A 24,273-nucleotide genomic window follows, 5' to 3' on the forward strand; every position below is an offset into this window, starting at 1 on the left:
GGTCATTAGTTTGGTAGCTAAACGAAACGCAGCACGATTCCCGAGAGATGGCAGCATGATTACGGTATCGTCGAGTGGGGAATTAGTTCTTTATAAGCCGTTGCGCAGATTGCTCTGCACGCCGGTCATCGTTCTCGTCGAACCCGTCACTTGCGACGAAGGGCTCGACAAGTAAATTAACCCACAGACACAGCCCACTGAGCTTCTCGCCGGATCTCCTCAGTGGGTCGCGTCTACCATTCGGTGGTAAAAGCACGGCTCTTGCTAGGGTTCGTGTTAGCAACGTCGTCAGGTTTAAGCCCCGTGAGCTTACCTACTAGTTAAGGTTACGCTGAAATAGCCTCTCAAGGCTATCAGCTTAGGTAGGGGAAGAATGCTCTACACGCTTTGAGCGAATGCGTCTTGGTGCACGGACAGCTGTCTTGCGATAGCCAGTCAGTACATACTGCACAGTATTGGATGTGGAACGTTATCGTTAACGATCAGTACTGTCCCTATTGCGATGGGTGCACGGAGCTCTGTCCGTGACAGATAGTACTGCCCTATGTGACCGTTATCATTCACGATTGTCATTTCATCAGTTCATCTCCATTTTTATAGTTCATTTAAATTACTGGGTTACGATCAGTGATTATTTAATAGTAATAAATTCCGAATGATGATGGTGAAATGTTACGTAGTGATAAAGAATTAAATGTATCTTAAAAAATGTAATTCTGATGCACATTGCCTAGGTCTTGGGATCCAATGAGGATATTCCAGCTCCTTGGTGTGAAGTGACAATTAGACGGTAATAAGTCTGGTTCCGGGTCGTTACAGCACGATCCACGGAGTGTATTCCAACAACAATATAGTCACGATAAACGGGACTATTAGAACCCTACAATAAATTAATTATAAACAATAAGACTCAAGATGCTACAGAGATCAGACAGTGATAATAAAAAAATTACCGATACTATAAATCGGGCAATATTCGTAAACAACGATATAAGTATGTGTAGACTAAGCCTTTATTATAAATATTGTTACGCCGGTTACAGTAACGCTATCTATCACCGAATAGCCGAAAGAATATCGAAGGATCTAGTAGCATCCAGAACGCTCGAGAAGCGCAACGCCATCTATTATAAGATAGCGGAAACCCACATTATGTGGAATATTCTCGACGATTCTAGGGATTTCGTTACGACTACAAAAGCTACTCGAACTAGTCGAAACGAAACAGCGAACGGATCACCTGAAGCGAAGCGGAAGAAGCGTATTGAGAATTTTAAAGTGTTTTAAGCTATCTAAGTGTTGAATACAGTTTTTAATTGTACTTTACAATTATTTATCCCAAACCCCAGCGCGTAAAAATATTAAGCGCGGCTTCAGAATGACTGGCTTTACTAGTTGCACGCGTATTCTCGAGAATGAGACGAAAAAGAATTCATAATGTAGATGCTGTCAACATTTGGACATCAAAATTACTGTCCTCAAGTCGTTTGAAGACACCACTATAGTAATTAATACCCATCACTAGGCACTATCGTGGACACCAATTTATTGCTTATGAATGGACTCCAGTCCCCGATCATTCGAACTCTCAATTTACACACGCCAGTTCTGTATGAGAGTTACCGGCTGCATTGGAGGCGAGTCGGTGCTAAGTCGTAATAAGAAAACAACTGACATCTTCGGAATACCCGTTTGAGTTTGAAATGGTACGTCCTGCTCTGTTTCTTAATGATTATCAGTGAGTCTCAAACAAAGGAGCATGCTGGCTGGTATATACATTAATTATAAACGAAAACTTCATCTTATTGTGCACAAATTTCCTACACAACATGTGAAGACCTTGACCGGCAAAACTTGTAAGAACTTTTAGATATAATCTTAGAAAGTAATTTTGTACTGTTTGGATTTATTTTGGAAATTTAGATAAGACATTAAGAAATAAATAGGTAAACATTCTTGAAGAACTACAAAAGGCAGCGTAGTAAACTAAGAGTTAGAGTTAAGCTTTAGGAGGGCCATTACATAACACGAGTACTAAAAAATAGTTTAGACGGGCTGCGTTATTGTTCGGTGAAGTTCGGTGGGGCTTGTTGTCCGTGCGTCGTGCGCTGTGCGTGTGACGTCTCAACAGGCCTCAAGTCATGATCAAGGCGTCACTCGCACAGATGTGACACAGCAAGCGACGCCGGCACAGTCGCGGCACAGTCGCGGTGTCGATCGGAGCGCACACAAGATGCTTCGTGCAGCGCTCGCGTTGGGGCCGGTGCTCCTCTGTTGTCTCAAGATTACTACGGCTGATATTGAAGGTAATAAATACTTCGAGCACTATTGCTTAGGGCCTGCCTATCGAGGCTCGAGTTGATAAAATAAATGGACTGCAGTTGTCTATATATGCTTAATGCAGCTTTGTGGTATAAATGACCGCAATCAGTTGTGTCCTCAGCGCGCGCGATGATGTAAAAGATCCCCCCCCCCCTCAGCCTAAAACCAAATTTGCCACTTGATTTTACTCTTGACCAAATTTTAATCGGCATCTATAATAGTAGTATTGAGGTTTTCCTCATACAAACTCGCTGCCAGTTCACAATGTTCGTAACAACGTATTTTACAAGATATCATTCTTATTTATATGTTTTCAATTTTGCAGTACACGAAATTCCATACGCGACGACTTAATTAAGCGTGGTTTCATTGATATACAGGATGAAAAGCGTAGGGGAGAGCACCGAGCCTCGTGGATCGCGCACGCTAAGGGTCATGGTATCGAAGCAGCAGCCGTCGATGACGACTGTGATGCTCGCCCATTAAGTAATGTAATTATTTGTACAAATTTCCCAACTCTGTTGCAGGGGCCCCGTGTGTCCGCGACGGCTACAACGGCACGTGCGTACTTAGCAAGCGCTGCGAGACGCTCATCCTGGACTACAAGCAAAAAAAATTCCCACCGGTCAGTATCACTACGTGCCGATCGACCAATTACATACCTGCGATAGTGCTCGCAGCTGTGTGCTCACAGCGGATAGCTGTGTTTCATACTTTTATATGTTCTTAATCTTACTCAAGTTGCTCCCTCACTGATGAGTAGAGTAACTTTGGTGGACACGCTGCTGCAAGCATCTAAGGCTGCTACGATCTTTGGCCTAACTGACCAATGTCTAGAGTTCTCCTTCGAGGCTTACCGTTTAATTTCCCGTAGTTATGCACTTTTCAGCGGCAAACATACATAAGTAAGTGGGAAAACAGTTAAATGTGCTCTACCTCCGGATCGTACATTTCGAACCTTAGTCTGAACTACAACGACAGGGTGTAAGGGATAATTGGTAGGATTTACTAACGAATAATAACGTAACGTATAGGAATATATAAATATACATATTATAATTGATAATAAAATTACACATTGTAGATTGCCCGTGGCATACCACAACGCTATTGTTATTTAATTAGCAACCGCCGCGGTTTCAATGCCTTAAAGCAGAGTGGATTGTTGGTGGTTCTGATGAGAGGTACAGAACAGCCTCATGAACGTGTCTATTTGTGTCGTCAGGTGTGCGGGCTGCGCGGCAAGGAGCCCATCGTGTGCTGCACCGACTGTGAGCTCGTGGACAACATCGAGTGAGTGCTCCTCGAGTTCGTGCAGTGCTTCCCTACCTATTTAGTACTTGCCTTTGACAACATACTTCATTAATTACATTTCTTGTTTGGTACTGCTACAGCAACAGCCGATTCTCGTTTTTTTATTTATTGCTTAGATGGATGCGCCACCCACCATGAGATATAAGTTCTAAGGTCTCACTATAGTTACTACGGCTACCCCACCCTTTAAACCAAAACGCATTACTGCTTCACGGCAGAAATAGGCGGGTTGGTGGTGCCCACCCGCGCGGACTCGCAAGAGGTCCTTCCACCAGTAATTACGCAAATTATAATTTTGCGGGTTTCATTTTTATTACACGATGTTATTCCTTCATCGTGGAAGTCAATCGTGAACATTTGTTGAGTACGTACTTCATTAGAAAAATTGGTACCCGCCTGGGATTCGAACACCGGTGCATCGCTACACACGAATGCACCGGACGTCTTATCCTTTAGGCCACGACGATTTCAACGGTGCTGTCTAAATTAAAGTTGTAATATTCTAATAACTAACAACAGCCCAACAGTACAAACCAATTATTACATAGTCCAATACATACATAGTACAATTATTACGTAGTCGCGCGGAGCTCTATTTTCAACGTCAAATTAAAATTATAAATAGAGTTCCGGGAATTGGCACTATTTTATGGGAAATTTCTTCCTTTTTAACAACCTTTTTTCAAAATTGCTTTTGTTACAAACAAATTTTTACATACATTTTAAAACGTAAAAATGGATACAAATTATAAGCAACTTACATTTTGGTATAGACAGCAGCAAGTAGGAACACCTGTTTTGGCTAGAAAAAGAAATAAGTTAGTACGCGTTTTATCCTTTAGACCTTCTTCCATACTATAATAGATGTTTTTTAATGTTTAAAATGACATTTTAGGCTAAAAAAAGATGTAATCTGATAAACTTTCTTTAGCGCGACGCGCTTATGCCGTAGTCGCGCGGAGCTTTCTTTTCAACGTCAAATTAAAATTATAAATAGAGTTCCGGGAATTGGCACTATTTTATGGGAAATTTCTTCCTTTTTAACAACCTTTTTTCAATATTGCTTTTGTTATTTATTAACGAAAAGCTAAATAACATTCTTTTTCATCTTATTAATTACAATTGCAATTTTTGACCTGCACCAAAATCCTTCAAAAACATTTTTCGAGAGGTGATTCCGAATCTAATCATATTTTTAGGACCTTTATCTCTATTTTTCACGTTTTTGAACTTTTCAAACATCCTATTTGCACACGTAACGTTCGAGTCACGTTAAATTCGCTTTAAGCTGCTTTCAGTAGATCAAATCAACCACACAGACCCGAATAAAATATTACATAGATTTAGGTTTTGTTTCATCTCAGCATTGTTTTCTTTTAGTAAAATATACCTGTCGAGAAAATTCGACCGACTCGAAAAGAAAAATAAAAAATCTTGGGACGGTACGTAGACCTACTTTTTTATTTAACTACAGTTCATTTTTTTACTAAATAAGTTCTCAAATATGACGGTCCCGTATCCCGGTGTATCTAAATCTATTTGTTCTAAAACGAAAGGCGTAAACCGCAAGATACAAATTCTAACTGCTCAACAAAAGTGATGAAATAAAATCTTTGTTTGTTATACAATTCACTAGACCCAAACTCCAAAACAACTACCGCTACAGAGTGCGAGACCTGACCTCCTCGGCGTCATCCTGGGTGCACTGGGCGAGTGGACGACCTTACGGCCAACCTAGTGTCCAATGAATACCAGTGCCTATAGACATCACAAGTGCATCACGAACGTCGCCTCAACCTTAAGAGACATGAACATGAAGATCTCAATGTTACGAAACTTAGCGATCAGACATATAATATCCTATCTCTTTGCATATTAAAGCAAAGCAAATAGTCTTACAAAACTCTTTGTCTTTGCAAAGACATCCAAAGACTCTGTAAAAAGGACAAAAAATGCTTCTTCACGAGTATTTGTGTAGAAGTACAACAACTCGCCGAAAAATACCAAACAGCGGACCTTTTTACAAAAGTAAGGCTGCTAGCACGACAGATTAACGCTCATCGTGGTCGATTGAGGACAGCGATGGGAAAATCATCACTGAGATCGATACAGTTGCAGAAAAATGGAGCGAGTGTTGCGCTGATTTGTATCATCTGACCTCGCCATGGATGGTTCTGATCCTCTGGAAGGATGCAATATCCACAACATGGAGCTAAAGCCGGATATTTTATATACAGCAATAACTGCAGCTATTGGGAAATTGAAACCAAAAAAGGCAGTCGGCATAGACAATATTACCGCCGAAGTTTAGAAGGCCTTCGGAGTGAATGGAGTTGCAAAACTTTTAGACTTATACAACTCAATATAGCGAAGCTGGCACTGGCCAGAGGATTAGACTCACTCTGCGATACTGCCCTTACATAAAAAATACACTACCAGAAGATGTGACAATTACAGAACTATTGCCCTGGTCTGACACACTAGCAAAGTACTGCCGCATGTCATTACCTCAAGGCTACGACATTTCCTAGACTGGAAAATTCCACAAAAACAAGCAAAATTGTTAAGGAAAAGGGTATTCGCAAGCAGTTACAACGTAAGGCTTATCATAAAAGGCACTATGAGTTTAACATCCTAGCCGTCTTGTTTCGTTCACTAGCAAAAAGCCTTTGACTGCGTTGGTTGGAAACAATTTTTTTTTTATTGCTCAGATGTATAGACGAGCTCACAGCCCACCTGGTGTTAAGTGGTTACTGGAGCCCATAGACATCTACAACGTATATGCGCCACCCACCTCGAGATATAAGTTCTAAGATCTCAGTATAGTTACAACGGCTACCCCACCCTTCGAACCGAAACGCATTACTGCTTCACGGCGGAAATAGGCGGGGTGGTGGTACCTACCCATGCGGACTGCCAAGAGGTCCGACCAGCAGTGTAGATTATGATATGTGCGGCGGACTTGGTCATTCCCAACATCTGCTTCAGCTAATGATAACCCTGTACCTATCGGGACAGGGATCGATACGGATTGTCCCAGCACAATCAACACAGTTCCGATTTGAGAAAGGAGTACGCCAAGGATGCATCGTCTCGCCCATACTTTTTAATTTCTACGTCGAACACTATCTATCTATCTATCTATCTATCAGCCCATGGACGTCCACTGCTGGACATAGGCCTCCCCCAAGCCTCGCCACAAAGACCGGTCCTGCGCTGCCTGCATCCAGCGGATCCCCGCGAACCTCAATAGGTCGTTGGCCCACCTTGTGGGAGGCCTACCCACGCTACGTCTCCCAGTACGCGGTCGCCACTCAAGAACCTTCTAGCCCCAACGGCCATCTGTTCCGCGAGCAATGTGTCCTGCCCACTGCCACTTCAGTGTCGCAATCCTTTGGGCTATGTCGGTTACCATGGTTTTCCTGCGAATCTCCTCATTTCTGATTTGGTCTCGCAGGGAAACTCCGAGCATAGCCCTCTCCATTGCTCTTTGGGTGACCTTGAGCCTTCTCATAAGGCCCATTGTGAGCGACCACGTCTCAGTGCCATATGTCATCACTGGCAACACACACTGGTCAAAGACTTTCGTCTTGAGACACTGTGGTATTTGTGATGAGAATATTTTACGTAGCTTTCCGAACGCTGCCCATCCGAGCTGGATTCGACGGTTGACCTCTTTTTCGAAGTTGAACTTACCTAGCTGGACAGTGTGTCCCAGGTAAATATACTCGTCAACAACTTCGAGCGTAGAGCCTCCGATCTTTACTGGAGTGGGCGCTACATGAGCATTCAACATAATTTATGTTTTTTCCTTGTTCATATTTAGACCCACTCGGATAGAAGCCCTACTGAGGTCTTTGAGCATTGTACTGAGGTCCTCCATGGTCTCGGCCATAATCACAATATCATCGGCGAACCGAAAGTGAGTTATGTACTCGCCGTTTATGTTGATGCCTAGTCCTTTCCAATCAAGTACTTTGAAAAGATCTTCCAGCGCAGCGGTAAATAGTTTCGGAGAAATAACATCTCCTTGCCTCACGCCCCGCTGCAGAAGGATAGGTTCCGAAGCCCGGTCCTGTACTCGGACTGACATAGTAGCGTTTTCATACAAACACCTCAACACTTCGATATACCGATAATCAATTTGGCACCGTTGGAGAGACTGTAATACGGCCCAGGTTTCAATCGAATCAAAGGCTTTCTCGTAGTCCACAAATGCTAAGCAAAGCGGCAGGTTATATTCCTCGGTCTTTTGTACAATCTACCGCAACGTATGAATGTGGTCTACGGTACTATAGCCTTTTCGGAAACCGGCTTGTTCGGGTGGCTGGAAGTCATCAAACATCGTCGAACACATAATGCGCAAAATGCTAGAAGAGTGGGGTGATAGCGTCACAGTTGGGGGCGTAAAGATTTCGAACTCGCGACACGCTGATGATACCGCGTTAGTTATGTCATTAAAAGAGGAAACGGAAGAGCTGCTGCGACGTCTGGTCATAGTTATCGAAGAAACAGGGCTAAAAATCAACCAGCTCAAAACAAAGATCATGATCGTGAATAAAGCTGGAACCATCAACAAGAATAATTTTCTTAGCCTATACGACTTTGTCAAGACTATCGTCTACCTTAGCTCGATTATTTTGAATGGGGGTGGATTGGAAACCGAAATAAGGGGACGCGACGGAATGGTCAAATCCGCTGTGAGCAAGAAGACGAAACTGCAAATAGTTGAGACACTTGTTTTCCTAATCTTTTTGTATGGTGCTGAGACCTGGACCTTAAAAGAGTCTACAGACGACGCATAGACGCGTTTGAAAGGTGGTTCCGGCGGTGCATGTTGCGCATTCTTTAGACGACTTTCCGTACGGACGCTTCCATCTTCAACGAGCTAAAAGTTGACCAGAGGCTATCCACCATATGCCTATATAGAGTGGTCCAGTATTTTGGTTATGTATCAAGAAAACTCTCTGACGAAAAACTCATAGTGACGGGTGGAGTGGACGGAAGATAATCCAGAGGCTAGAGCCAAAAAAGATGGAGTGGTCCAGATTCCGAGGACCTACCTGGGCACGAGACTGAGCGACGCAATTCACTTTGCCACTGATCGACAGCTACAAGTCACAAGAAAAGATCTCAGACGGGCGCATTACGATGCTCAGCAATGAGCGATCAATTGAAGGCTTTCATTACAAAAAGTTCGGCCGGCTGATGGCGACGGCTGGCTCGTTGAGCTGGCTTCTTCCAAACGTCGGGGGTCCCGAAAAAGTGGTGTGCTGCCTTTACATGGGGGCAGTGCGGTCCATCGCACTATATGGTACAGCGGTCTGGTGCCGCGCCATGACGCGCGTAAAGGCCATGCTGTAACGTCCGCAGCGCACGATTCTGGTAGTTGGAGCGATCTGTGGATGCCGCACCGTCTCCTTCGAGGCAGCATGCATGCTCGCCGGGAGGCTCGCTGGGCCTGAGACCCGGGGGCGGAGGTGCTCGCCGGGGATTACGCGTGGAATAACGAACTCTGCTCCAGGGGGAACGGTGCCCCGACGACGGAGTGTTTCGAGTGCGGAGATTCCAATCTCGGCAGTCCGTGCTGGAGGCGTGGTCTCACCGTCTAGGTGGTTTGCTCGGTCCTCGCGGATTGGATGAGTTTCAACCCAGGACACTTCACCTTCCTACTGATGCAGATGCTTGGCAGTGACACGTCCTGAAAGGCGATGCTCAACTTATATAAATCCACCATCTCGCAGAACGAGGTCACGGCGTTTCCTTGAGAGAAAAAGAACTCTTCCCTCTCCGCACTGATCCGTCGCCGTCGAGCCAAGAGGCCGAATGAGAACGTACGAACGCACGTCCCGGGCTCTGCAGGCGGCGATGTCTCCCTCGGTGGAGTTCGCAGGGTGACCTGAGGGCAGATCTAGGCCGCACGGCGCGGTCACGTCACAATAGCGCGTCGCAACAGCAGGACATATAATTGTTGAATAGTGACCGACTGACGGTGTATCGCGATTCCATTTCCGAGGTATTCTGCAACACCAACGGCTCCGCCTGGGATGACAGAGACCAGAGCAGCACGAATGCCCTTCTCTTGCCGCCGGCTTAAGGCGACATATCAGTGCGGAGAGGAAAAGCTTTTCATCTCTCGTTCCATAGAATTCTGCGAGATTGTGAACTTGCAAAAATTTAACATCCCTTATTGGGGTTATTTGCTACTCAACAGCGTAATCAAGACGGTCGGCAACGACAAGTTTGATCCCATAAGGGCATGGTGCTGCCCCAGCCACGCAGGGCAATGCATGAGTGTGTGCTCGGCCATCTTCTCGTCGCAGCTATAGCGGTGGCACTCCATTATCGGTTCCTTCTCAGCGGAATACTGAGGGGCCTGACCAAACAACGCGGGGCGCTCTACGCTTCATGGGCTTGTTACAGCCCATGGCTCCATGCGCCGCTACCTGTATAGTGGTGAAAGTGTTTCAACACTCGCGGCCTGGCACGACGGTCAGAATCGTTGAAAGTTGAAGGCGACGTGAGGGATAGCGCCGTGTCCTCCTCACACAAATCAATACAATAAATTACGTAACAGAAATGCGGTTGACCATCTGGCTCATCTGTTTTTAAACGTATTTGTATGCTTCCACTTACCTTGAGACATGAGGTCTAAGTCTCAACAAAAATAATAATAGTATAGCGCCTCTTCCATCTCAGTCTTCGCGGCAGAGAAGGTCGGGATAGCCTACCGATCTACCTGCTCTGCCTCACAAGATGCTATTGCAAGTTATATTTTAATACGCGGTGATATTCCTTCATCGTGCGTAGTTCACTAGACAATTAGCATACGTCCGCGGGATCTGACCACCGGCGACATATTTTGTGAAGTCGTCGACGTAATAGAATAATAAACTTTATGGTTAGTTGAACTTAGTTATACTTAATTCTACTATTCTAATTAGTTGTACTTATTTTACAATTTCCAACTTTGCGTTTTATATTCAGCTTCAGAGTTTTCCTGACCACCGACCGAGGTGCAGTTCGCCACTATTTGAATATTGCACTAATTACGAGTATGTAGCAACTAATCATTTACAAAAACAATTTCATTATCAAGTTTCTTTATATACTCGTACACAGAGAGAGCCCGTAGTATCATGAGGCCAGGCATTTGGTTTCACTTCGGTTTTAAAAATCAAGCAGGACCATGTATAACAGAAAAAGTTAGTTGGGATTTTCTGCCTGTGTATCCTATATATGCATAATATATGTTGAGTATTTCCACTTTCGGGTAGCGACATGGTAAGCGGGCGGTCTTCGTAAGGCAATAAAACCAGAAATGTTAACTCAGAACGTATATTACGCAGGAGCGTTCCGTCTGATACGGCGACTCGCTCGCTTCTGAGCTCGAGCGACAACAACGGAGCGTTTTTATAACAAGGTATCGTGGTGGGACGATGTTGTTTACGATTCTTATCTTGCACGTGTTGTTTGTCGTCCCATCTAGTTAAGTCGGGCACCTCTGCTGACGCATGTCTGCAAAGGCAGATCTTCGACGAACTCAACTGCTGAATTGTGGAATTCGCAGACGACGGTATCCGCTGGACCGGTGGTCCGATGCCCTTCCCGTTAGATTAAGATTAGTAATAAGTTAGTCTTAAGTCAGATTTGGTACGGAATAAACGTTCATAAAATATAATTTCTATTTTTTAAAACGTACTCCGCGTGGCCTGCAACTTGACTGGCGCAGCCGGTAGGATTTCCGCGATCGCGAACTCAATCTGGAAGTAATCGCGACGTACGTTTTTACGCGTTTAACGGAAATTCGAACAAAATAAATTCGTCAAGACATCACGACCACAACAGCTCCGGAAGTCACCACCATCTGCTTGAGATTCACCCCGAGGATATGGACAGTCTGTGAGTAGACCCTAATCGCTATTTTCATTCCATTCCATTCCTTAGTATAATAGTTATACGTTTTTCTAGAAGACAGAGCGCTATTTCCAAAATTCGAAAAGTGTTTTCAGTTTTCTTTTAGCTAGGAATTAAGTGTAAAATTAATAAAATTACATATAATACATAAAATTAAAGAATATTGAAATTTACTTTTAGTTATAAGAATTACAAAATTTTATACGACATACTTATTAAAATCATTTCAATTTTATTTAAACAAAGTAATTAATAAAATAAATTAACATGTTCAACATATCTCAGATACCACGTGAAATTGCTAACGTCATCCCCAAATTCGACGTCATCCCCAAATTCGGTGACGAAAAGTTATTAAATTTATTTATTAGAAAATGCGAATATGTAATTCGATTGTGTCGTGTAGATGATAGTAGAGAACAGGACTTATATATATTTCATGTTGTGACATCCCGATTGTGTGGGAAAGCCGCAGCTCTTATTAGCGAAAGACAAGATTTAGATACATGGGACTCATTAAAAACAGCCCTAGAACAACATTTCGGAGATCCACGTTCGGAAGAATGTATTGCAATAGAATTAGAAACTTAAAAAATTAATAACGGAGAATCGTATCTAGATTTCTGTAATAGAATACAGCATATTAAAAGTACTTTGATTGCAAAAGTAAATTTAATACAGGATGATAACCTTCGTAAAAGTAAAATTATAATATATGACAACATGTCTATGAATTTGTTCTTATATAATCTACCGGAGGACCTTCTTCGTATAGTTAGATTAAAAGGATGTGATTCGTTAGAAAAAGCACTAAGTATAGTATTAGAAGAAGTTAATTTTATGTTCCAATATAGTTCACGCAATAAAATGTTAAAACAACAAAATACCCAGTGTACGGCTCCTAGACCTCAACCGTTCAACAATTTTCAGTTTGCAGATAAAAATGTAATAAAACCTCATTTCATTAGTAACACACAGCCTCAGTATAAATTCGGTATTCCACAAAATGTCGCAACCATGTCAAATCAACTTCAACAGCAAAATAAATTTAAATTTGGAATTCCCGCTAGCAAACAAATAAAATTACCACAAACGCAACAATTCGGATATCGACCTCAAAATCAAACTCATTTTGGATATCGACCACCTTTGAACCAAAATCAATTTGGTTACAAGCCAAACTTAAATCAACCTCAATTCGGTTACCGACCCCAGTTAAATCAAAATAACCCCCAATTCGGTTATAAGCCCCAACAATTTGGATATCATCCCCCACAGGTGTTACAACCTAGGAACGAACCGACTGATGTTAGTATGCGTACCGCTAAGCCACTAGGAATACGCATGAACGAATTATACAACTTAAACGATGACGATAATAATTATAACAATTCTGAAATTCAGAACCCTTCATACGATGATTATAGTAATACAGAAGTAATGGAAGAGTTTGAAACATTAGAAACTGATCAAACCAAAGAATACGACCCCGTAGTAGAAAATTTTCACATAATTACCAACAACCAACCCCCGCGATAATAAACTTAAATTGTATATGACGTAGACGGACGTTACTACGGACTAATAGGAAGTGATCTACTAAAACAGCTAGATACAAAAATTGATATGAAAAACTTACTACTACATACAAATACCACTAAAATACCTATAATATATAATCCCGGTTGTTCAATTAAAATAGCCCCACGTTGTGAACAAAGAGTTAGGTTACCTACAAACCTACGGAACGGACAAGCAATAATGAATTATAAAATCTTTTGTGACGGAGTTGGAATGCCTAGTGCAATAGTAAGATGCGAAAACGGTTTCGCGACGACGGTCATACAAAACATTAAAGACCGCGAAGTAACTTTAAATTTCCTTACACCAGTAACCGTAACTGAATACAATAGTGACACATGTGAAATTAACAATATAACTGACATTGACATGACAAACATAGACGTCGATAGTATATTAACCGAAAATTTAAATAATAAATTACGATTAGATCACATGAATGAAGAGGAGAAAACATACATTCGTAAACTCTGCTCCGAATATAAAAATATATTTTATTCTGAAAAACCACCCTTGACTTTTACCAACGATGTTAAACACCACATTCGCACTCGTAACGAAGATCCTGTTTTTAAACGACCATATAGACAGCCCCAAGTGATTAACGACGAAATATGTAGACAAGTTGAGAAAATGTTAGAAAATAATATAGTAACTCATTCTCACTCACCCTGGAGTGCACCCGTGCACCTAGTACCAAAAAAAAGTGGAAAACTGAATAATAACGCAGACGCCTTATCGCGTATTAAATTAAATGCCTTAGACAAAGATAATAGCTCATTGAAAGTAAACGTTGACAAAGATAGAAATAGAAATAAACAGGTAAAAGAAATTATTAAAGAAATAGAAAATTTGCGTAGAGAACCCGAGGAAAATTTAGAAACTATGTCTATTTCCGACACAGACTCTGAGAGAACTTTAACAGCCCATTGTCGCTCACCTTACTCAATACCATACTGTAGTTCCACCCTGACCGCATCCGAAGGTTCACCTAGTAACACAGAAACTGCTCATTCCGCACAAGATACAGAATCGAAAGGTATTCCTATCTTACAAGAAGCCATAGATACAAAATCAAATCAAATTTTAGTCTATACATGGCTTATCGACAAACTCTCAGTTAAAAATTTGTCTAGAGAAAAACAAAGAATTTTAGAAGTCCACTTACCAGTTAATCGACCTGACCTCGTTAAACAGTTTCTTAAGGAATATATAAAGAACAATACTAAATACTTAATTTATTTCGAAGATGACCAACATAAGAGACAATTTACAAAAACAATAATATTTTTATTCAAAAAGGAAATGGTACAATTTTTCGAATGTACTAAAAGAGTAGTTTTTATTGAAAATGAATTAGGACCAAAAGAAATCGTTGAAAAATATCATACAGGTAAAACATGTCACCGAGGTATAAGAGAAACACTTACACACATTAAACGCACATACTTTTGGCATAAAATGGAACAAACCGTTTCAAGCGTCATAAACTCTTGCGAAGTATGTAAACGTATGAAATATGACAGGAAACCCCTCAGACCTACACTACAATTAACACAGACACAGACTAAACCTTTAGAAGAACTTTTTATCGACTTATTTACTATCGAAGGACATTACTATTACTTCAGCAAACTGGGACAAGCACTAGAAATTACAAACCGATCTACTCCTGAAGTAGTACGAGCCCCAATAAAATACTTTTCATTTTATGGGATACCCCAAAAAATCAGCTCGGACCCTGATACAAAATTTAATAATGCACTTCTAAAAGAACTCTTAGCATTTTACAAAATAGATTTACACATCAGTACACCTAACAACCCGAACTCCATGGGACTCATAGAAAGGTTCCATTCCACAATACTAGAAATATATAGATTGGCTAAATACGAACAAAAATACACGGATGCAGCATCCATAATGACCTATGCTATTATGGCCTATAATCAGGCTATTCACTCCAGTACTGGCTACACCCCATTCGAGATATTCCTAGGACACACAGACTCTAGAAATACTTTTGATGCCGACTTTAATAACAACAATTAATAAAACAATTAATAAAAAAACAATATATACAACAATTAATAAAAGAACACGCAAAAAGAACTAAATTTTTATACAAACATATTTCGGAACAAACAATAAAACTGAAGGAAAAACGAAATGATAAAAGAGCAGGAGAAACAGAATTTAATATTAAATCAGGAGACACCATATTTTCCAAAAACACAAATAAAAGAATTAGCAAAGATAAGCCGCGCTACCAAAAAGCTATAGTTACAGATGACATAGTCAGAAACACAGTTCCCGTTCAAATAAAAGAACGCAGTACAAAAGTTCCATTAAAAAACATTAAACGCCCTTCACAGGCACCTCCGCGTCCTCCTGATGACGATCATGACGCAAGTCCACGACCTTCAACTTCAGGTATTAAATAACAATCCCGGAGTTTTACCCGTGAGGGAAGGCACTGCTGTTTTGAGCAAAGACAAGTGGATAATAGCAAGAGTATTGGACTTTAAACCTATTAGGGAAGACTTAGATCTTAACATTCAATGTTTCAGGTAACTAAATAGTTTAGTTAATGTTAAGTTTATTAAGAACTTTACTTATAATTTTATAGATGTAAGAGAACAAGTAGACTATATGCAAAATCTAACAGTAAGCAAATTCGAACAAATCACTCTTACCTTTAAAATCAAACGCGGACTGATTAACCCAATTGGATCATTAATTAAAATCATTACAGGAAATCTGGATCATGATGATGCCATAAAATACGATAAATTAATTAGTGAGATAAAATCAGATCAAGATGCTAATGATAAAAAATTAACGTTAATCTCTGAAAAGGTGCAAATTTTATCTAATTCAACCATTACCTTAAATAGAAACCTCATTCGATTGAATAAGGAAATTACAACATTGTGGCAAAATTATACTGAAAATTTATGTATTGAACACTTTGAAGTTCAAATCATATCCGCATACAATAAAATATACCATAACCTGCAGACGATTCATGCTAAACTAAGTGAAATAGAAACTAGTTTTGCACTTAGTAGATTAGGAATATTACATCAATCCATTATTGATTCAAACAAATTTTTAAGTTTACTTGAAAATATTCATAAGAAAGATAAATTAGTTTATACCCCTAGTTTAGGAAATTTAGTTAAGATAGAGCAAACGATAACACTTAAGGCTTATTTTAAGAAGAGCCAAATTACCTATGTTTTGGAAATACCTTTGATCGAAAAGGAAACCTATATCTATTATAAACTAAAACCATTGCCCGTATCTCAAAATCCTACAGTAATTATCCTTCCAAAATATCCCTACCTCTTAGCGAAAGGGTTGAAGATCAGACTGCTTGCCCAGCCGTGCCAGGAAATCGACGAGGCCAGCTTCATCTGCATCAACGATGAGATGCTGCAATTCATACAAGACCCCTGCATAACTGATCTAATGATGTACGTAGAAAACGTGAAATCATGCATTCAAATTCCAGTAATTATAGAAGACATCAAAATTGAGATTCTACAACAAAACCAATGGATTTTATACGCTAGAGATGAGACATTACTTACCAAAACCTGTCCTGAAGAAATATCCCGACAGAAAATCCAAGGCACCTATATACTCACCCTTGATGACCCCTGTGAAATTAAGATCCGAAATATAACTCTGAAAATGCGCCAAACCAATGTGGAAAATATAGAACATACAAAATCACCGATGCTCAATTTACCCCTACTTAATTCAACGAGTAAAATGAAAACTGCAGAACCAGTACACCTGGAAGACGTCGATCTTACAGACTTGAAGATCCTCTCATTCGCCCTGAAGAAAAGTGTTAGTGGTTGTGAAAACAGTGAAAAGGCAATTATCCATGTGAAAAGTGTTAGCGTTTGGACTCTTTGCATTTATGTAATTTTAATAATTTTCATGTTATGTGCCTTAGTATATAAGTACCGTCTGAAATTTTGTAAGATTTCAGTACGTAGTTCTCCTGAAACAGAGAACTCCGTTCTTAAGGAGGGAGGAGTTAAGTCGGGCACCTCTGCTGACGCATGTCTGCAAAGGCAAATCTTCGGCGAACTCAACTGCTGAATTGTGGAATTCGCAGACGACGGCATCCGCTGGACCGGTGGTCCGATGCCCTTCCCGTTAGATTAAGATTAGTAATAAGTTAGTCTTAAGTCAGATTTGGTACGGAATAAACGTTCATAAAATATAATTTCTATTTTTTAAAACGTACTCCGCGTGGCCCGCAACTTGACTATCTTTATTAGTCATGAACTAACGGTTTATAAAAACACGCGCCGACTCGGCCATCCTGCTCATGACGCGTCCCTGCGTCAAAATTATATACTTCACATAAATCATCTCACTTAACTATTACACTAAATTACTATTGAGTTCGACTTTTAGTGTCCTGGTCTCGACTCCTTTATGTCATTTGAGATACCAAGCCTCGACGCTGGTGTTCAGATTTCAGGCCTGGAAGCCTTAATAATCTAGAGCTACCAAGCCTCGACGCTGGCACTCAAATTTCAGGTCTAAACGAGCATCTATTCAGAGACTTACCTTTGTACCAAATATATTTATATAGTTCTAGTAGACTAGGTACGCCTGCTAGAAGCGTGACAACATTCAACGAAACTCTTCTTCCAGCTTGCATCGACAACATTCTGGACATACCATCATACTTTTGTCCAGGCGGAGCTTCTTACGGCTTCGAAAAAAGCTGGAACTCAGAAAAAAAATGTCACATTATTCAGTCCTATGGGATATCACCAGCCGGGGGTACAGCTGCCGAAAGAGCGGAGTTTCCTTTTATGGTAATCATAGTACATTATGATATCTGGCAGGCACGTAGCGCTGGCTAATTGTGCTCAAAGCCTAAGCAAGTGCACATAAATTCTCTCCAGGTGATCCAATCGTGAGTAACATTGACTTTCATGATAACCTAAAGTTAGAACCGATACGTAAATATCTTATGGTAGCATCAGAACGCTACTTTGACAAAACGGCGAGACATGATAACCCTCTTATCGTGGCCGCCACTAATTTCATATCCATGGATTGGCGTCGCAATAACGCAAAGCCGCCATCGCCCGAAATATGTCCTGTTGGATCCCCCGGATCCACTCTCGGTGCTTTTAGGCTCCTCAAGCACCAGCGGTCGTCCTCATCAAACATCGAAAGAGTTTGACGAACCCATAGACACATCCCAATGAGTTTTTCGCCGGATCTTCTCAGTGGGTCGCGATTTCGTTCCGTTAATAGATTCTGCAAATCACTCTTGCTAGCTTGCTAGCTAGCATTATCAAATTCTGTCAGGTTGAACGCGTGAGCTCACTTACTCTTCCGCGAGAAACTAGAATAGCCTCTAAAAAACATTTATTGTTTACCATGTTCCTATACTACATGTCTAGTCTGCTTTGAGGGAATAAATAATTAATGCATATATCTGAAGTGACTGAAGATATACATATTTACGTGTGCTGCAGGCGCTGCTGGGGTTCGGGGCGAGCGCGGAGGAGGCGCAGTGGCTGTGCGGCGGGTCGGTGCTTTCCGCGCGGTACATCCTCACGGCGGCGCACTGCATCTCCGAGCCACGCCTGTCAGTTCAGTCGCCGGCGCCACGCTACCACGCACACGCACACACAGACACTAGACGCCAATAAACAGCACGCCCTGTCGTCCGCAGGGGACCCTTGAAGTACGCAGCTCTCGGCATCCTGAAGCGCTCCGACCCTCCTGAGATCTGGCAGCGGCACACCCTCGCCCAGGTCATCCCGCACCCTGACTACGCCTCGCCCTCCAAGTACCACGACATCGCGCTCCTCAAGACCGAGAAACAGTACGTGTCATCATGATGCTTAGTAAATATGCATACCTATCGAAATCAACAAAGGAACTTTTCTAAGATCAGATAGTTTTTTAGTTTGCACCAATCTGTAGCCAATTTAATATGCGCGTCTACCTCTCACACACTGAGATTACCATGAGCAGCCTCTACCTGAACTTACCCCTCTGCACAGGTCATCATTACGTCATCTGTGCACTCACCCTCGTTTTCTCGCATATCCTCTTTCAAACAGTTCATTCAAGTATTTTTAGAACGCTCTGTGCGTATACGGAGTAAAGAGAAACCCTATGATGATTGAAATTTTATTTCGTTTGTAGAATACAATTCAACATCAACGTGGTGCCCGCGTGCTTGTATTCTGGTGAGAAGAAGCGCAACATCGATCCAAGTCGAGCTCTGGCCCTGGGCTGGGGCTACCTCGGACCAAATACACGCCTAGCTGATGTCTTACAGAAGGTAAGCTATTAGAGCTGCCTCACGTTAAATATTATTATGATTACATTTATTGATCACCTTTAATTTCTTCATATCTATTCATGGCACCTCTTACCCGATACCTACCAAAGCAGTGTTCTTGGAAAACACCCGCGTTTTCCAGGATGTTTATCAGGATAGTTTACACATCACATCTCTGAGTAAGCAATGCGCCTGAGTTGTCACGTCCATATGATAATCGAATAATTCTATACTAGGTTGAAGTGAGCGAGTTCACCGCCGAGGAGTGCTTGACGCACTACCCTCCGCACCGCCACCTGCTCGACGGGTTCGACAACAGCACGCAGCTGTGCTACGGAGACCGCGACAAGACGCGCGACACTTGCCAGGTTACCTTCGTATTGTACCACAACGTAATGCGTCAGAGTTGAGTTGTCTCATATCGAGAAGAGATGGCTGTTTGGTTTAAGCAACATTTTTGCAACTTTATAGGACACAGTTTTATTTTTTATGTGTAGTGGGGGTTAGTATAGGCTTAAGTTATAGTTTGTGACGTCGCCACCCTTGTCCCCCGGCCGCCACTTGGAAAAAGGGGTACAAAGGGTTTTCGCACTGAGTCTCGTAAACTAGCAACACTACAGAACAATTAAAAGATATGTTTTGTAGTAAACTAAATTCTCCACAGCCTTAAACCTTAATTACATCGTCTCAAACTTTTTCGTCTGTGTGTTGCATGTCGCGTGACGGTCGGCCGCGGAGTAGGTATAAAGTGAAAGGCGCTCGTCAGAGCAGCCAAGGTCAATATGGCGGCGCATATAGTTCGCAGCACCTGACCGTGTAGTCTATAGACTATTACTCATTTGTGCCAGTGCTCCACGCTATTTTGTTAGTTAAATGTCTATAATGTGAAAAAAAGTTTCACTTTTACCGTGGTTTCATAAAAGCAAACTTTAGTAGTAGTAGAGTTAGTCCCTTATCGACTGTAACGACAACCCAATAAATATTTACGTGTACCTTAAGGAAACCTAAGGTTGTATATCTCTCGATTATGCAGATCCTTGGCATTCAACCTTTTTTTCAAGCATTTTTCCAAATGGCGATGCCACAAACTTGAACTTAAGTTTATACTAACCCAACCTACTTACCATCCCTCGATACGATAATATATTGTGACAGGGCGATAGCGGCGGTCCCTTGATCCTGCATAACAATGAGGTGGGCTGCGCGAAGGCAGTGTTCGGCGTGACGTCATCGGGCGTGGAGTGCGATGTAGCGACCGCCGGCCTCTACACGCGCGTCGAGCACTACAAGCCCTGGATCGAGAGCATCGTCTGGCCTTGAACACCTGTGACTAATTAAGTTTACAATAAATCATAAAAAAACATTTGCATTGTTCATATTAAATTTTTCGAATGAATACAAAAAATCTGGGATCAAACCGCGCACGGACATCCGGCCCCAACTTAGGGTTCCTGTGTTATTGGTACCAGAGTCTGAGAAACATACTTATATACACATACATTTAAATATGCACATAAACATATGTCGGCGGACGTCGTGAAGTACCGAGCGCACGTGCAACGCTGACTAATTGCTACGACACAGACAACGTGTGATTCATCCCCACTATCACCGGTTGGATGATAAAACTCACGTCATTTCGGATCCTCCATCCCCTAACGGTGCTTTTAGGTACCAAACATCGGTCATCGGTCTCGTCGAACCAGTCGCTAGCGACGAAGGGCTAATAAATTAACCCACAGACAAAGTCCACTGAGTTTCTCGCCGGATCTTTTCGGTGGGTCGCGTTTCCGATCCGGTGGTAGATTCTGCGAAGCACTGCTCTTGTTATGGTTAGTGTTAGCAGTGTCGTCAGGTTTGAGCCCCGTGAGCTCACCTACTGGTTAGGGTTACGCTGAAATTGCCTTTCAAGGCTATCAGCTTAGCTAGGAAATCATTCCGATAGAGGCACCCGTCACGTGCGGACGTGCTCATCGACCACTCGATCGCCCGATCTTTGTTCGCCCGGCTTTTGTTAGCCCGGCCATTGTTCGCGCGGCCTGTGTTCGTGGTACATCTGCCGACTAAGTGCTCTTCCTGAAAGTTTTTATTTGTTTTGTTTCCTTTTGTTGTTTCTGTGTTCGTGGTACATCTGCCGACAAACTGTTTTCCTGGAAGTGTTTAATTGTTCTGTTTCTTTTTGTTATTTCCGTTTTGTTGTGTTTTTTCTTTGTCCTGTAGTAATCGTGCCGCATCGCCACCTGTGTTCAATAGAACCGCTCAGGTCCGAGAAGTTGGGGCCTCGCCGCAAGGCGAGTGTTTTCAAGACCCGGGGCCGCCCCACCTGGGCACTCAGCGATCATGGACGCTGTATTCGCGGAATTCCTCCGACTTCGCCACCCACAGCTCGCCTCAGAGTTTCTGGCCTTCAAGGCCGATCACACCGCGAGCCCTCTCGTGGACTCCGCCGAGCTCGCTGCTCCTGCGTCGCCTGTACCTTCGTGCAAAGCTTCTGCATCGAGCACCGCAGCCTCCGTCGTGCCTGCCGTTCCCGCGTCGCCTATACTGGCGAGTAAAACTGCTGCGTCGTCCGCCGTGGCCACCGTTCCAGCAGCGCGATCATCCGCAGCCTCCGTCGTGCCCTCCAAAACACCTGCTCGTAGGTCACCTGCGCCCGCCTCATCGACGGATGGATTCACCCTGGTACAAAAGGGTAAGAAGCGTGCCGCGGAGTCTCGAGCTCCCGCGGCCGCTAAAATTAGCAAAGCCGCGAACGCGTCGCGCCCCCGCCCTCAGACTCCCGTTGCGCCTCCAGCCCGTGCCACTCCGTCGCCGCGTCCGGTGGCACAAAATAAAACCCAGACCCCTCCCCCGGTAATCCTCCAAGAGAAGGCAGCTTGGGATCGAGTTTCCCTGGCCCTTAAGGCCAAAAATATCAACTTCACGAATGCCCGTAACCTCGCGAACGGCATTCAAATTAAGGTTCGAACACCCGACGACCATAGGGCCCTCTCTTCTTACCTTCGTAAGGAGCGTATAAGTTTCCACACGTATACGCTCCAGGAGGAGCGCGAACTCCGTGCCGTCATACGTGGCATCCCTAAAGAGTTGGATGCCGAGCTAGTCAAGGCCGACCTTCTCGAACAAGGCCTACCGGTTAACTCCGTACACCGCATGCACACAGGTCGCGGAAGGGAGCCATATAACATGGTTCTCGTCGCCCTCCAGCCTACCCCCGAGGGTAAGCAAATATTCAACATCCGAACGGTCTGTAGCCTTTCCGGAATCGCCGTCGAAACCCCACACAAGAAAGGCACACCTAGCCAGTGCCATAACTGCCAATTATACGGGCATTCTTCCCGTAACTGTCACGCGCGCCCCCGATGCGTCAATGTTTAGGAGATCACGCCACGGCCCTCTGCACTCGCGATCAAAAAACCGCGACGGAACGATAGGATTTTTTAACGCTTACGGTCTCGCAAATCAACGTGATCAGGTTTCTGACTTTTTGCGTGACCATCAAATTGATATCTTTTTAGTGCAGGAGACCCTACTTAAGCCCGCGCGCCGTGACCCTAAAATCGTGAACTATAACATGGTCAGGAACGACAGGCTCTCTGCTCGTGGTGGTGGTACCGTCATTTACTATAGAAGAGCCCTGCATTGCGTCCCGCTCGATCCTCCCGCGCTCGCTAATATCGAAGCATCAGTGTGCCGAATCTCACTGACGGGACACGCGCCGATCGATATCGCGTCCGTTTATCTTCCACCGGATAAGATCGTTCTAAGCAGTGATATCGAGGCGCTGCTCGGCATGGGGAGCTCTGTCATTCTGGCGGGCGACCTAAATTGTAAACACATCAGGTGGAACTCACACACCACAACCCCGAATGGCAGGCGGCTTGACGCGTTAGTCGATGATCTCGCCTTCGATATCGTCGCCCCGCTAACACCGACTCACTACCCGCTAAATATCGCGCATCGCCCGGATATACTCGACATAGCGTTATTAAAAAACGTAACTCTGAGCTTACACTCGATCGAAGTAGTTTCAGAGTTAGATTCAGACCACCGTCCCGTCGTTATGAAGCTCGGTCGCGCTCCCGACTCCGTTCCCGTCACGAGGACTGTGGTGGATTGGCACACGCTGGGCATCAGCCTGGCTGAATCTGATCCACCATCGCTCCCGTTTAACCCGGACTCTACCCCGTCTCCTCAGGATACCGCTGAAGCCATAGACATCTTAACGTCACACATCACCTCAACATTAGATAGATCATCGAAACAAGTTGTAGCGGAGGACTTCCTTCACCGCTTCAAATTGTCCGATGATATTAGGGAACTCCTTAGAGCTAAGAACGCCTCGATACGCGCCTACGACAGGTATCCTACCGCGGAAAATCGTATTCGAATGCGTGCCCTACAACGCGACGTAAAGTCTCGCATCGCCGAAGTCCGAGATGCCAGATGGTCTGATTTCTTAGAAGGACTCGCGCCCTCCCAAAGGTCTTACTACCGCTTAGCTCGTACTCTCAAATCGGATACGGTAGTAACTATGCCCCCCCTCGTAGGCCCCTCAGGCCGACTCGCGGCGTTTGATGATGACGAAAAAGCAGAGTTGCTGGCCGATACATTGCAAACCCAGTGCACGCCCAGCACTCAATCCGTGGACCCTGTTCATGTAGAATTAGTAGACAGTGAGGTAGAACGCAGAGTCTCCTTGCCACCCTCGGATGCGTTACCACCCGTCACCCCGATGGAAGTTAAAGACTTGATCAAAGACCTACGTCCTCGCAAGGCTCCCGGTTCCGACGGTATAT

The 24,273-nt window shown here is 43.4% G+C and overlaps 1 protein-coding gene and 1 non-coding gene across 3 annotated transcripts; one reads left to right on the forward strand and one right to left on the reverse strand.

The window, feature by feature from the left end:
* Window positions 1–1,687: 1,687 nt before the first annotated feature.
* LOC101738421 (serine protease persephone) lies at window positions 1,688–21,407 on the forward strand. 2 transcript variants are annotated; one of them, XM_062671323.1, is made up of 11 exons: window positions 1,688–1,706; window positions 2,166–2,306; window positions 2,850–2,947; window positions 3,548–3,615; window positions 5,017–5,078; window positions 17,818–17,984; window positions 18,657–18,769; window positions 18,857–19,009; window positions 19,336–19,474; window positions 19,711–19,842; window positions 20,630–21,407. In XM_062671323.1, exons 2-11 carry the CDS (start codon window positions 2,234–2,236, stop codon window positions 20,792–20,794), a joined length of 1,170 nt encoding a protein of 389 aa, XP_062527307.1. In that variant the 5' UTR covers window positions 1,688–1,706; window positions 2,166–2,233; the 3' UTR covers window positions 20,795–21,407. The 2 variants fall into 2 exon arrangements, 1 of the variants encoding a protein (XP_062527307.1); XR_009974421.1 differs by lacking the exons at window positions 1,688–1,706; window positions 2,166–2,306; window positions 2,850–2,947; ... (5 more) ...; window positions 19,711–19,842; window positions 20,630–21,407 and adding an exon at window positions 6,974–15,704 and having other exon boundaries at window positions 17,818–17,950.
* On the reverse strand, window positions 9,070–9,139 carry Mir3348 (microRNA mir-3348). Its single transcript, NR_107625.1, has one exon. It is a non-coding gene; the product is annotated as a microRNA mir-3348 (primary transcript).
* Window positions 21,408–24,273: the final 2,866 nt, after the last annotated feature.

The sequence above is a fragment of the Bombyx mori genome, chromosome 12 (assembly GCF_030269925.1).
Source record: "Bombyx mori chromosome 12, ASM3026992v2".
In the NCBI taxonomy this organism is placed as follows: Eukaryota; Metazoa; Arthropoda; class Insecta; order Lepidoptera; family Bombycidae; genus Bombyx; species Bombyx mori.